The 13,038-nt window shown below is 42.3% G+C and overlaps 1 protein-coding gene across 3 annotated transcripts in view; it reads left to right on the plus strand.

The window, feature by feature from the left end:
- Positions 1 to 279: 279 nt before the first annotated feature.
- zfc3h1 (zinc finger C3H1-type containing) overlaps positions 280 to 13,038 on the plus strand; it is a 42,586-nt gene continuing 29,827 nt past the window's right edge. For all 3 annotated transcript variants that reach the window (XM_079560399.1, XM_079560400.1, XM_079560401.1), the window contains exons 1-6: positions 280 to 637; positions 2,222 to 2,395; positions 3,211 to 3,408; positions 7,532 to 7,966; positions 8,587 to 8,852; positions 11,990 to 12,271. In XM_079560399.1, the coding sequence (XP_079416525.1) occupies positions 445 to 637; positions 2,222 to 2,395; positions 3,211 to 3,408; positions 7,532 to 7,966; positions 8,587 to 8,852; positions 11,990 to 12,271 (1,548 nt within the window). In that variant the 5' untranslated portion in view covers positions 280 to 444. The remainder of the gene's footprint in view (positions 638 to 2,221; positions 2,396 to 3,210; positions 3,409 to 7,531; positions 7,967 to 8,586; positions 8,853 to 11,989; positions 12,272 to 13,038) is intronic.

Consider the following 13,038-nt stretch of genomic DNA (forward strand, 5'->3'; position numbering starts at 1 on the left):
GGTGGCACCACAGGAGTACCAGGAGTATCACTAATTTGCTATGCTAATTTCAGCCTTTCGATCTCCACAAGTCACCGACACATAGACCGACCTGATGAACGCTGCAACAAGTGCAATCAGACCTGAACCTCGCCTCGAAAATAATCACGAAATGATAAACAACAAATTATAAAAGAAAAAAATTATAATAAAAAAAATCCCCTCCAAGTCTGGTTGTTTCAGCGTTTCAGCAGACGTGTGTTATCTCGCGAGAGAATGAAACGGTACGAGATCAGGTCACCATCAGATGTTAGCTGAGCGCTGTTAGCATTCCGCCGCTAGTCGTGTCAGCGCCTCATGAATGTATTTTTTTTGGACCTCACCATGAATTTACGGGGAAATATTCCGTGATTTCGCGAACGCCAGCCCTGTAGACAGATTTAGTGTGTCGTTTGTGTCAAAAACATGGATTTGAAAGCGTCAAACACCCAGCCGCCGTCGTCCGAAGCTGGGGAGGAGGAAGGGGAGCTCGAAGACGGGGAGATCTGCGATGATGAAACCGAGGAGAGTCCGCCGCTCGGCCGGGGGGATGGGAACCGACCTCGGAGGGCCACATCGGGCAACATACCAGGCAACATACCGCCACTCATGAACCGAGGTAGGCGCCCGAGCCACAAGCTCCCGATTTGACACGAGACCGGGAACGTGTTACCCAATACCACCAGCTTTATTTGGCACAAGCAAGGCAGATCCTATTCGAAAAGATGCGTGTTTCTGTCTACATGTCCAGTTAATTGTATAGAGATGTGATTATCAATATACAGAATATACTGTATACTTAATCTAATTTGGGGCAAGGTCATTTTGACAGTCGCTCATCTTTACACGTCATATTTCCTCATAAGACACAATAAAATGGTTGACAAGATCATTTGAGTTGACATCTTCAGACAACAGACATCACGATTGGCACTGTGTCACAGCCATTAACCTCTTAACCCCCACCTGAACCGATTACATTTTCTCCAGTTTGGCATTGGCTAAAAAAAAGAACACAAATGAGACTTTACAACGTGAACAAAAGCGTGACAGAAAAGCAACAATAATACAACATAAGACTTAGAGCAACAATAATCTGACACAACGTCGCGAAAACAGACAAAAAAGCAGCACAAAAAAAAAACAACGATGAAAAAGCAACAAAAACAACAGTTTTGTCGGCCTTAGGTTTCGTTTCACATGAGGCATTATACAGTTGCTCTCCAGTCTGTTTATTTGTTTATTTATTTGGATCCCCATTAACTGTCTCCAAATGGACAGCTACACTTCCTGGGGCCCGGTTCATGCAATTACAAATTAGTTTACTTTAGTTTATTAGTTTAATTGAACAGCAAACAAGGTACAGACAGCAGATGTTTTCACAGGAAAAAGGAGTAGGTCGAAGATCACAGAACTTATGTAAAACCTACCCCTGACTTATCATACATGAAGCAGCAGTTTGTGACATTTTCACTTTCCAAAAGTTGTTTACAGTTTAACTTTTGATAGGTACTGTTAAACTCTTGATAGACACCAGGTACAAATAGATGGAGGCATCTACATTTTACCACCTATTTTATCGTTTATGGTCGTTCACATAAATTCACATAATACAGTTAAATTGAAAAAACACACTCCTCCTCAGTAACACATATATGCACACATACATATAAAGAAATCTAAATATACACACATATATATGGTATATACATATAGACAAACACACACGCAAACAAACGTAGGTTTCCATCAGAAAATGTGTTTTCAATAGTCTTTTGAAAGAGAACTTTGTTTCAGCCTGTACAACAGCTGTTTGTTCCATAAAGTCACAGCTCTGTATAAGTCCAGAAGCTTTTTGATTTGGGTAGTTCCAAACTAGAGAAAATGCACTCAGTAAGATGTTAACGTGTGGACATATCAGAACGGAGCAGAGATTTTGTCCACATAATTATTTCCATTCGCAGTGTCATAAAACGACGCCAAAAAGATTTATTTATGTACTCAAAAAGTTATGCTCTTGCAAAGTTTTTGGTAGTCACAGTATATAAGATACCTCTATTTACTATTTAATTGTTTTCACATTTCCTGTCTATTCTGCACATCCTGAGTGTGTCTGAGAGCTGAACGTAACAAGTGAATTCCTCCATTGTGAGATCAATAAAGGCTCATCTTATCTTATATCTGTTAAACCATTCTCCTCCAGATTTCTGCTCGATGATGTCGTTCCCTCCGCACAGAGGGCCCTTCCCTCTGGGGCACAGGCAGCAGCAGAGCGGGCCGAGTGGACCGGACCGGCCCAACCCTTCCACCCCCGGCTCCCTCACACTACCTCTACCTCTACCTCTGCCTTTGCCAACACCACAGACGCCAGGCCACGGTGAGACATGAAGACAATGTAAATGTGGAATGTGCTCCTTCCTCCTTGCCTTTTAAAGTGGACACATCATGCATATGGGGCTTAAAGACAGACTTACAAACATTAATTATTGCTAGTACTACTCGAAATTAGCACATGCAATTTTATAGTGTGTTGATTTAGCATTAGAAAATATTATTAGTGGCCAGATATGTAAGGCCCAGTCCCATTTCTCTCACTTGCTCTGAGAACGCACATTGCTGTTTATTAGCTGACCCAATCTATGCACATGCACGTTTAATAAGAGGGATCCCAAGATTGACCCCTGGAGGACTCCACAGGCCAAAACCTTTCTCCGAAACCGATAAAAAGGCCGATATAGAAAGTGACTTTTAAAGTATATCTTAAAAGTCCATAGCATATACATCGAACTAACACATTCCAACACTCTAGGGTTTGAATTGGGACAGGGCCTAAATGAGTTGCACTTGCTTTGTGCATGTGTGAATACTTGGTAAATGTGTGCCTTTAGATCGCAGAGCGGCTCCGAAGCGATATACTGTTGGATTATGGGCATTAAAAATGTGGAGGTCATGTGGGGTTTTTACAATTGTATCCAGGAAGTACAAAACGAAGCACTGAAACTGTAGAAGAAGAAACTGCTTTATTAAACTGGATTACCTGTGAATTTCTCTCAATGTTAATGTAGTGAAATGCTACTCCAGGTATGTCTTTGACAAGGGAAAATTGTATCATGGTAAAGCAGTTTTGTTAGTGGTTTAGATTGAAGAGTGTCCCGATTGTGTTGTTTTTAATTGTTTCCCTGTGTCTCGCAGGCCTGGCTCACGGGGACACGCCGCAGCGCTCCAACTTCTGGGAGCGGAGCCACGGAGCATTGGGCCGATTCAGACATGGCAGAGGAGGCCGAGGGGGGGACTGGAAGCGCGGAGGCAACAACAGCAACAGGGGTCCCGGCGGGCGCTACGGCCCCAACGAGGTTCACGGGAACAAGAAGGAGTCCCCCTTGAGAAAACGTATCCTTGGTTTGTGACTGTTTGAAGCACCGATGCCAAAGACCTCAGGGACAGTGTGATTGAATTAAACAGCCCTTAAAGGAATAGGCCACCGTTTTTACACACCGAGATATGTTCTTACCTCACTTTAGCCGAGTTAATATAAAAAATATAAAAAGGGGTACGTTTTGCTCCTCGTATCATTACGCCTCACAATATAGTACCCCTTTTTATTTGCTTATAAAATCGACATGCTACATTTCTGTGTAAGTATACTTCGCATGAAAACACTTCACATAACTTTATTTAAATAGGGAACACGTGGAAGAGCTTGGTAGCTTCTATCGTGAGCTTTTTTGGAGCTATATGACATGTGGGAGAGGCTGCGTATGTGCTCCGTTTGCGTGACAGAGCGCACGGACAAAGACCAGACGGGGATATATTAACTCGGCTAAAGTGAGGTAAGAACATATCTCAGTATGTAAAAACGGTGGCCTATTCCTTTAAAGGGATGGAATACTCATACAATGCTCATACATGTGTTGGGTGTTTCCATAATAACTAATACTCCGGAATGTGGAGAGGCAAGGATTCATGTATATCTAGAGAACAATATACTCTTGACTCCTGAGTGCTTTGCAGTGTTCTGAAAAGGTTTGGTAATGACTCCGTACCAGATTATATTTTCATACAAACAATGAAAGAAGGAGCACATGATTGTTAGCTGACATCCAAACTGACTTTCAACAAAGGATGAGTCACATTTCACAACAAATTTCATTATTTTTCTACTTTAAGCTGCATTATGCAACTTTTTATGTGGAAAAAAAAAGTTGATTTTTGTGCGTGTTTAACCTTGTAGTGGCCCAGCGGCTGTACGAGGGGTCAGCATGGCGCCTTAATTTCCTTCACAGTGGTCTCTTGGACGCTCCAGGATCAATTGTTTGGAAGGTTTTCACTGCTGACGGACCGTCTCACCAGAAAACCTACAAAGCAATTGCACCTGGAGTGTTGTAGAGACCACTGTGATCGAAAGTAAAGGCACCAGGCATCACTCATACACCTGGTGGGTCACTACAAGGTCAATTACACGCACACTTTTTTTCGTACTGAAAGTTGCATAATGCATCTTTAAGTTTATCAGAATACGGACAAATACGGAAAGAAGAGAAACTTGTATAGTTTCTCTAGTCATTATTCATTCACACCATACTCGGTGGTCGTAAGCTACTATTTTATTTGTTTACATGAATCCCTATGGACTATTATAGCCACAGCTGCCCTTTGGGGTAAACTGACAGAAGCGAGGCTACCAATCTGTGCCATCAGCCCCTTACCACCACCAGCCACTCACTCACTACATTCATTCTGGTCCATTGTACATGTTTTTAGTGGTTGGGGAAGCCAGAGTATACAGAGAAAACCTACACAGACACGGGGAAAACATTCAATAAAAAATATAATTCCCTTCATACTGATATACTTCCCTTTCGGAGGAGTTGACGGGAGCAATGACTAAGCATTTGTGTTATTTATAGAATGCTGCTGTGGCCAGTATAATTTCATAATCTCAAACCAGGCCTCCATAAACCACTGCTGAAGGAAATTGTGTATCTAAGATGGAAGGATATAGTTTTCCTGTGAATTATTTGGCGTTATTTGTTAATTTTCTTATTCAGGTCATTAAAACTTTACCGAAAAGTAGCATATTTACTTGCAGTGAGGAAAGTTGCTCCATTCAAATAGAGAAAACTTCAGAGTATCAAGTTATAGCCAAGCCGCACAGAAGCAGCTGTTGACTTGGTTTTGCATGTGAGCCAGGTCCAGGATTGTGTTTACTCAATGTGTTTGACTCAGGTGGCTGAAGTGAATGCTTTTCCCAAACCATGTGGTGCTTCTGAGCAAAAATAGACAAAGTTAGGAAAGTTTTTAAGGTTACTATCGGTCCTAAAGTCGATTTTCTTTCCCTTTTTTCATTATTTCAGTTCATTTTCAGACAGGTTTTACTTTTATGATCAGGGTTCGAACTGTGAGTGCACTGGGCTGTATACTGTCTCCCATTTCACTGCAGTGCATGTTTCCCTGGAATGGAAAGTGAAAGAAGTAGAGCCAAAGCCTCTGATCCGACTATATCTCTCCAACCTCAGTCATTACAAAACCAGCAGATTAACAATAGAAATTTCATAGGGACTTTGTTTAGTCTGTGTGTTCTGGTGTCTGATGTCAGGTTGCCAAACTCAAAGCTGTCTCTTCTGTTTCTGTGCTCCATAAATACGCATTGTTTACTTTATTGAAGCAAACATTGTCGAGATATTAGATTTCCTGTAGCTATTGTCTGTATTTATGGCTCCTGTTGTCTGCTAACAGTATGTTCTTGATATGGAGCAGAGAGATAGTGCGGAAATGAAGGTCATGAATGAGGAGTTGTCTGAAGGAAAGGATGATCAAAATGATCTTAATTTAATTATTTAATATTATACATTTCAGTGATGGTTTCTCTAGATTAGTTGACTTCTAGGCAAAGTATTTCTTCATTGTTAAAGTGCTATTGGTATCTGCATAGTTGTGGTAAGACGCATTATTGCTATTTATTAGCTAACCCAATCTAAGCATGTACAGTTTGAATAATAGGGGCCCCAAGATTGACCCCTGGGGGACTCCAAAGGCCGATATCTCCGAAACCGAATAAAAGGCCGATATAGAAAGTGATAGAGACTTTTAAAATCAGCCCTTCCACAACTTCCTAGTTCTCAGGGGAGCAGAGAATCATTGCAGTGAAATTGGTCACAAGTTCGTACACCTATTTTCTGTATTTTATATTGTAGACTTTTGCGTATAATTTTGGAAGCATAAGAGATAGACTCACCCTTTTTTGTTTTGGAATCTATTAATTTTTGTCTTTCAAGCTCCCTCTGAAGAATCGACAAAGCATGAATATACAGAAAACCACATCAGCCGACCTCTATTAGATATCTTTGTATATATTTCTATGATTGACACCTGTAATACCCGATAACACATGCTCGTACTCATTAAGGAGGTCCCGATTGCAGAAACTGATACCTGTACACGTGCAGCACTCCTACGCACCTCTCCGCTGAGGAGAGAAAATAGCAACAAACTGGAGAATTCTTTGGTGGAAATCCAATATTCCACATAGAGCTGACTTTATTACACGACGACGCTCCCTAAATCAGAGTCTGTGCTGGATTTAACCAGAGCTAAATGTTGTTCGTGCTGCAGCGTGGAGTCTGCAGTGTTTACAAGATACAGGCTAATGTTGCTAACTCGCGGCTAACAGTTCTTACACCGTTTTTTGCCCAGGGGCTTGTTCATCGGAAAAAAACTTACCCAGCGACTAAAAAATGGTCTGAAAATCCAAAATAAAGAGATACAGCATGTCCATATTGAGCGAAAAAGAGCTGCAGCAAAACAATCACAATGCTGTAGCTACTCGTTAAGTTGCTATCAACACTTGAAAAAATCTACACGGAGCTGAAGTAAAGGCAAAAAGAGACCATTTAGCCGCAGTAATAAGTATCATCTCAATACTATTGTTAAATAAAACTACATAAATTAATAAGGCATAGGCATTGGGGAGCTTTTGGACATGACACACAGTGCAATAAAAAGAAAAAAATATATTGAAAGAAAAAAATAAAATAGCATCTGTTCAATTCTGATATAACTCATCTTAAAAGTGTTGCCTACTTTACTCAAGGAAATGTAAATGAGTAAATTGACTAATTACAAACCAATCTGCTGTGAAAAAGTCAGTCTATAAACCGTCTATTCACCTCAAAAAGTATGTTGAAGAAAATGCCTTGTACTCGTATTGGTATTTGGTATCGGCAAGTACTTAAAATCAAAGTACTCGTATCTGTTTTAGAAAAAGTATCGGTGCATCCCTAACTTAAAATATCAGCCTAAGATCCATCTCAGTCGGGCCGTACCTTGAATAAGTTGAAAAGATGCCCAACTCTGCACTGCTTTAGGAAATGTTTGCTTTTGATGAGGGAATGATGCAATAATGTGGTTGAATCTTTAAAAAAGAGGCGATTTGGCATGCTTGTCTTCTATTTTATCTATTTAAACTGATAAAATCATTCTTTTCTCCAGTTTCCCCTTAACCGTTCTACCACAGAGAAACAAATGGGACGAAACCAGCCCCGAAAGCCTCTTTATACGACAGCCAAACCAGAGACCAGTGTTGAGGAGACGTTTGAGGACCTATTGTCCCGATACAAACAAATCCAGCTTGAACTAGAGTGTATTCGCAAAGAGGAGACTATGGCACTGGAGCCTAAAGTTTCCCCGGCAAGGGACGCACCGCCAGAGAAAAATGCTAGTAACAATAGCAATAACCCTAGTAAAAATGTCAGTATTGAGGAACCCATGCAATCGGAGCAGGCCAGTAATCAGCAGAGCGACGGCATCAAGGAGGAACCCGCCGATATAGAAAAGAAGGCCTTCCAAGCGTTTAACATCAAGCCACTCCGTCAAAAGGTCGCGGTGAATCTGGACGAAATTAAGAAGAAGTTGGCGGAAGATACGGAAACGACGGATACGGATAAGGACGGTGAGTGAAGAGGTTTGTTTGGTAATGTGAGACACGGCAGGTGAATAGGAAACAATATCACCAACCCAATGTCCGCATCCCCACGGTTTGATTTATGGTTTTATTTGGTTGGCATATTAGTCAAGGGGATTTTAGATTTTGTTTAGTAGTGAATGAGCTAGTTCTAGAAAGGTGGTTCCCAAAGTCGGGGTTGGCACCCAAGTAGGGGTTGCAAGATGATAATCTGATTTACCTGCCCATCATGTTACCTGCAATCTCACTCTTCAGGATTAGGGCTGGGCAATGAATCCAAATTTAATGATCAATCACAAACTTTACAGCCATTTCTTTGGAGGATTCTTTTGGAGGGTGCGACAGTGGAAGATTTTTGTGTGTTAAATGAATTTGGAGGAAAGATTTGTTTTTGCATGAGCTGAGGTTTGAATAAAGACGTGCCTTGTTAATTAATGTACATGACAGGGATCCCCGAGCCCCTGTTACAGATGCTAAGGGAGAAAACTAGCCAAAAGTCTCAAAAATGACTGCATGGAAAATATCTTTTCACCTGCCGTGTCTCGCCGTAATTTGGTTTGAAAATATTATAGGTATTAATCTGGTGTTACTTTATCGTTTGTCTGTAGTTGAAGAAATAAAAATCCAAGATGGCGGAGAGAGCGAACAGAAACCCACCAAGACCAAAGAGAAGACGTGCGTTTGCTGCTGCAGCGAGTCCGACAGTGAGAAGAAAGAAACCAACCAAGAAGCTAAACCCGCGGAGGACACGGGAGCTGCTAAAGTCGTCTGCGTGTGCTGCGGAGATGACAGCGATAAGGCCAAGACGCAAGAGAACAAATGCAAGAGGGAGTCTTCAGTGTCAAGTGTGGAGTCCAGCACCTCCACAGACAAGGTACAACACAGAAACCTCCCAATTATGAGGTCGGAATTGGTCAAATATTGCAATTGCGCTTAGGATTTGTGAACATTCGTAAGATAAATAATCTATGGCCCAATCTCAATTCTATTTTCTACCCCTGCCCCTTCCCCTATCCCTTTCCCTACACCCTGAAACCAAGGGCTAAGGGCGAGGGTTGAAAAGACCACCCTAAGAACTGGGACAGCGCTCCATTTAACTGCATTTACTATTAACACAGATGATTATGGTTATGTAAAAAAAAAAACAAGCCTACTTGTCTCTTTTGCATGTTTCTACTGAACCAGTTCATCACTTTGACTGATACGGTTTTGTAACACCTAAACAACAGGACTCGTCTCATCCTAAGCCCAACAGATTTTCATCTGTTTCTGCTTCATCCGGCACTACATTCTCCTTCCCCCGTCCGTGTGCTGCTGCTTCTACAGCGGGCCGCTGTGGCTGCAGCCAGAGCTGCGAGAGATCAGCTGATCCGCTCATGTAGCACACTCAGTGGGGATGGGAAGAGGTAGACCCGCTCACAGTGCGCACAGGGCGGAAACGGGCACCTGCAGCCTCAGCTCTGAGCCCGGGGCCTGAGCGGAGGCTGCCGAGGTGCGCTGGGACAGACAGCCTCGGACCCGGGCTCAGAGCACAGGCGCGGGGAGACAGCGGGTGCAGCGGCTAGGCACTGAACCCCGTGTGTCATGGCATAGCGACGTATCGAAAGTTTGGAAAGAAATGGCAAAAGTCAGTCAATACAACGCAAATAAACAGCAATTGCAGCAGCAAAGCGAAAACTTACAACTGGCACGTTAACGCAATGGACTGTTCTAATTGCTACACAAAGTGAATAAAGTCGTGAACGTTTATTTCCGTGTTTTGTCAAACTCCTCCTACCCCTTCGTCTGAAGTTTGCATCAGTAAAACCCTCGCTTGAAGGGCTATGTGGCACTCTCCCTCACCCCTACCCCTCACCGCAAAATAAAATTGGGACACCCCTTCGTCTCTTGTGAATGCGCCAAACGAATTGAAAGGGCTAAGTGGAGGGCTAAGGGGGAGAATTGAGATTGGGCCTAAATGTTGTGGAAAAAATTACATTGCTCAACATTTTTACTGAATACGCAAAGTCTGATACAGGCACTGATGTTTTGCATTTGTCATTATTCTTGAGTGAACGATGTGGCCTTTAGTGGTTTCATGGTGTCGGTGCAGCCACAGTAAAAGCAGGAGCAGCTCTGTAACCAATAGGAAATGTGTCGGATTTGAATAGTGTTGAAGAAAGCGCATTCAAATGTTGTGTGGCAAAAACGTCACACTCTTTGGTTGGATTTACAGCAGTAGAATGAGCCGCTGTCCTTTTGTCAGATGTGGAAAGAAATCACAATGTTGTTCTCGAAAGTCACATGGCTCATTTTCCTGCTGTATTTCCTGTTCCCAGCATCGAAGGTCCTGTGATCATTTCCCGAAGTGGGTGGGACCTTTCTTTGGAGAGTTTGCATGTTCTGGGACAGGTGTTTTATGAAAATGATTCTTGTGTTTTATGGGTTTGCATAATCATTGCAGTTTACCGAGTCTATGAACCTTAAAGTTATTGCTTTCGTATTGGTATTGCAAACTAGATATTGGGGTGGGTGACATGACAATAGAAAGTCTAATCGTGATCTCCCAGCTGCCGTCTCCCAGACAGCAGCAGAAGCCACGTTTTCCAGACATTTAATAATCCTCTATTTATTATTTAGGCCTGTCTGTTATTGCCAATAAACAGTTATTATATAGCCAATGTTATGGTCAATTAAAATAAGTTATTAAAAGTGTGCGGCGCATTTAAAAACTACAGGCTCAGGATAAAGTGACAAAATATAAAAAGGAATTAGTGGCAGCAACTTTTTATTTCTGTTTGTTTCTTCTCAGTGGATGAGAATGACGTGGCTGTGACGTTGCAGATTTGCAAATAAAGTGACAATTGTCAAGAAAGGTTATACATTTTTTATTGAATAAAGACAATTACAAGTGGAACAATGCTATAAAATCCTGATGTGAATAACATTGGCATTCAATATGAAAAAGTCCATATATATAATATGTAATAGCACCTTCATTTAAAGAAATAGTTCACTGTTTTTCCATACTGAGATATGTCCTTACCTGAGTTTAGACGAGTTGATGCGTACCTGTCTGGTCTTTGTGCCCTTGGAAGAGTGTGGTAGCTTCAAACTTCACCCCGTTTGGAGCTATAGGAATATACTGGAAAAGGCCAAATGCTAACAACATCTTTGGTCTTTTTGCATGACTGAGCACACGCACATAGACCAGACAGGCACGCATCAACTCGTCTAAGCTCAGGCAAGAACATATCTCAGTATGGAAAAACGGTGGCATGTTCCTTTTTAAAATTAACACTATTTTATTGGACAAGTGGATTTTGTTGTCGGGCAAGTAAAAAATGAAATGCTTAATGTCAAGCCTTGGAAATGTTGACAACTCATCTTGTATATGGTTAATGGTCCTGGTTTACACAGACTCACAAAGAGCAAAAATGACATGTTGTATTTTTGATGGAAAAACGACTTAATACATTTGTAGATTTCATAAATATGATCTGTCTGTGTCTCAGGACAATTATTCAATCAGAAAGCAGAATCTGCTCCACTCTCATTGCTGCCAGATCCTATTTACCTTATTCCTTAAGTTCCTGTGGGCACCGCCATGAATTATGCCCACCCCTTCACTCGTGTTAGCTTACACTGAACTACAGATGTCAAGAGAAAACTACTACTACTATTAAGCGCAGGGACTGAATTCTGGAGGTTGTTAGCTCAAATGAGGAATGCCCTGTTCACAGAAACTCGTTCATGTGCAACTTTGAGAATCCAAAAAAGGAGCAAGAGCCTCTTACAACTATTCACTTTGTACTCCATCAACATGTCCTCGAGCTGAGTCACTTTAGCTTAATGTGGGAAATTTTGAAAGTTTGAAAAAGAGTAATTGTTAGTTGCTGCCCTTGTCACCGCATGAGGTATAGGTATTATTTGGTCAAAGGTTTGCTGAAGTGAAGCCTGACAAAATAGCGAGCAGCCACACTATCGTCAAGTTCATTTAATTTTTCCAATAAACTGTTGTTCTGTTTCCAGCCCGTGCCGAAGGTGGAGGAGGAGGAGCTGTCGGAGCTGCAGCTGCGCCTCTTGGCTCTGCAGTCGGCGAGCAAAAAGTGGCACCAGAAGGAGCAGCAGGTGATGAAGAAGAGCAAAGACCGCATCAGCAACTCCGCCCAGAACAAGAGCGCCCCCTCCAGCTCAGGCCCCAGTCCCACAGGAGCCGCGAACAGACAGAGGGTCAACACGCGCTCCTCCTCGTCCGCCTCAATCAATCCGCCCGCCGAGCGCAGCCGCATGAGGAGGAGGAACAACTCTCAGGTAAAGGATGCCACCGGTTCAGGAAGTGAATTCCCCCAAATTTACTTTATACATGAATTTTGGCCTGTTGTTACTATTCATGCAGTTCTTATATTTGAAGAGTTACGTGGCGCTAGGCTAGTGCAAGGCTAGCAAATTTCTATGGTATCAGCTAGCCTGCATTAAAAACAGTCTGACACACTCCACAGAGCACCTGAGGCAAATCACTTATAACACCAGACTAACTGAAATCATAATTTTAACATTTCTATGTTCAAATTATATTATAAATCAATAAGTATGCCAGTGTGTTCAATTACGAGTGTGCCACGTGCATTCTTCTTCCTACACTATGTGGGAGGTATTGGTTAGTCTCGCCAACCAGACTCCGCTTCTTTACAGAAGAGGGTCTGGCAACACTCCATTGCGCGCTTTCAAAGGAAGTGACACAGCGATATGGAGCCTACCGACCAATCAGAGCAGCTCCCTGAACGGGCGTCACGTTGTTGCGCCTTTGTTTCGTAGTTTTTCAACACAAGCATCCACTTCACGTAATCCTCCAGTATGCTTGTATTCTTAAGTTTTTCTGACATAAACGACAGAAGTCATTTACTGAACTCCGTGTGGCAGGAGCGCCATTGTTAATGTCAAGTTGTAATACAACTTTCTTGTCGCTGTTTCTGTCGTCACATCTGCTATGTTCTCATTGGCTGCTATGCGCTTCGGTTGTCCCACATTAGTCCCGCCTCAAGCAGTAGCTTTTCTACGACAGGGTCGCCAGACTAGTC

The sequence above is a fragment of the Gobius niger genome (genome assembly GCF_951799975.1).
Source record: "Gobius niger genome assembly, chromosome: 7".
Classification (NCBI taxonomy): domain Eukaryota; kingdom Metazoa; phylum Chordata; class Actinopteri; order Gobiiformes; family Gobiidae; genus Gobius; species Gobius niger.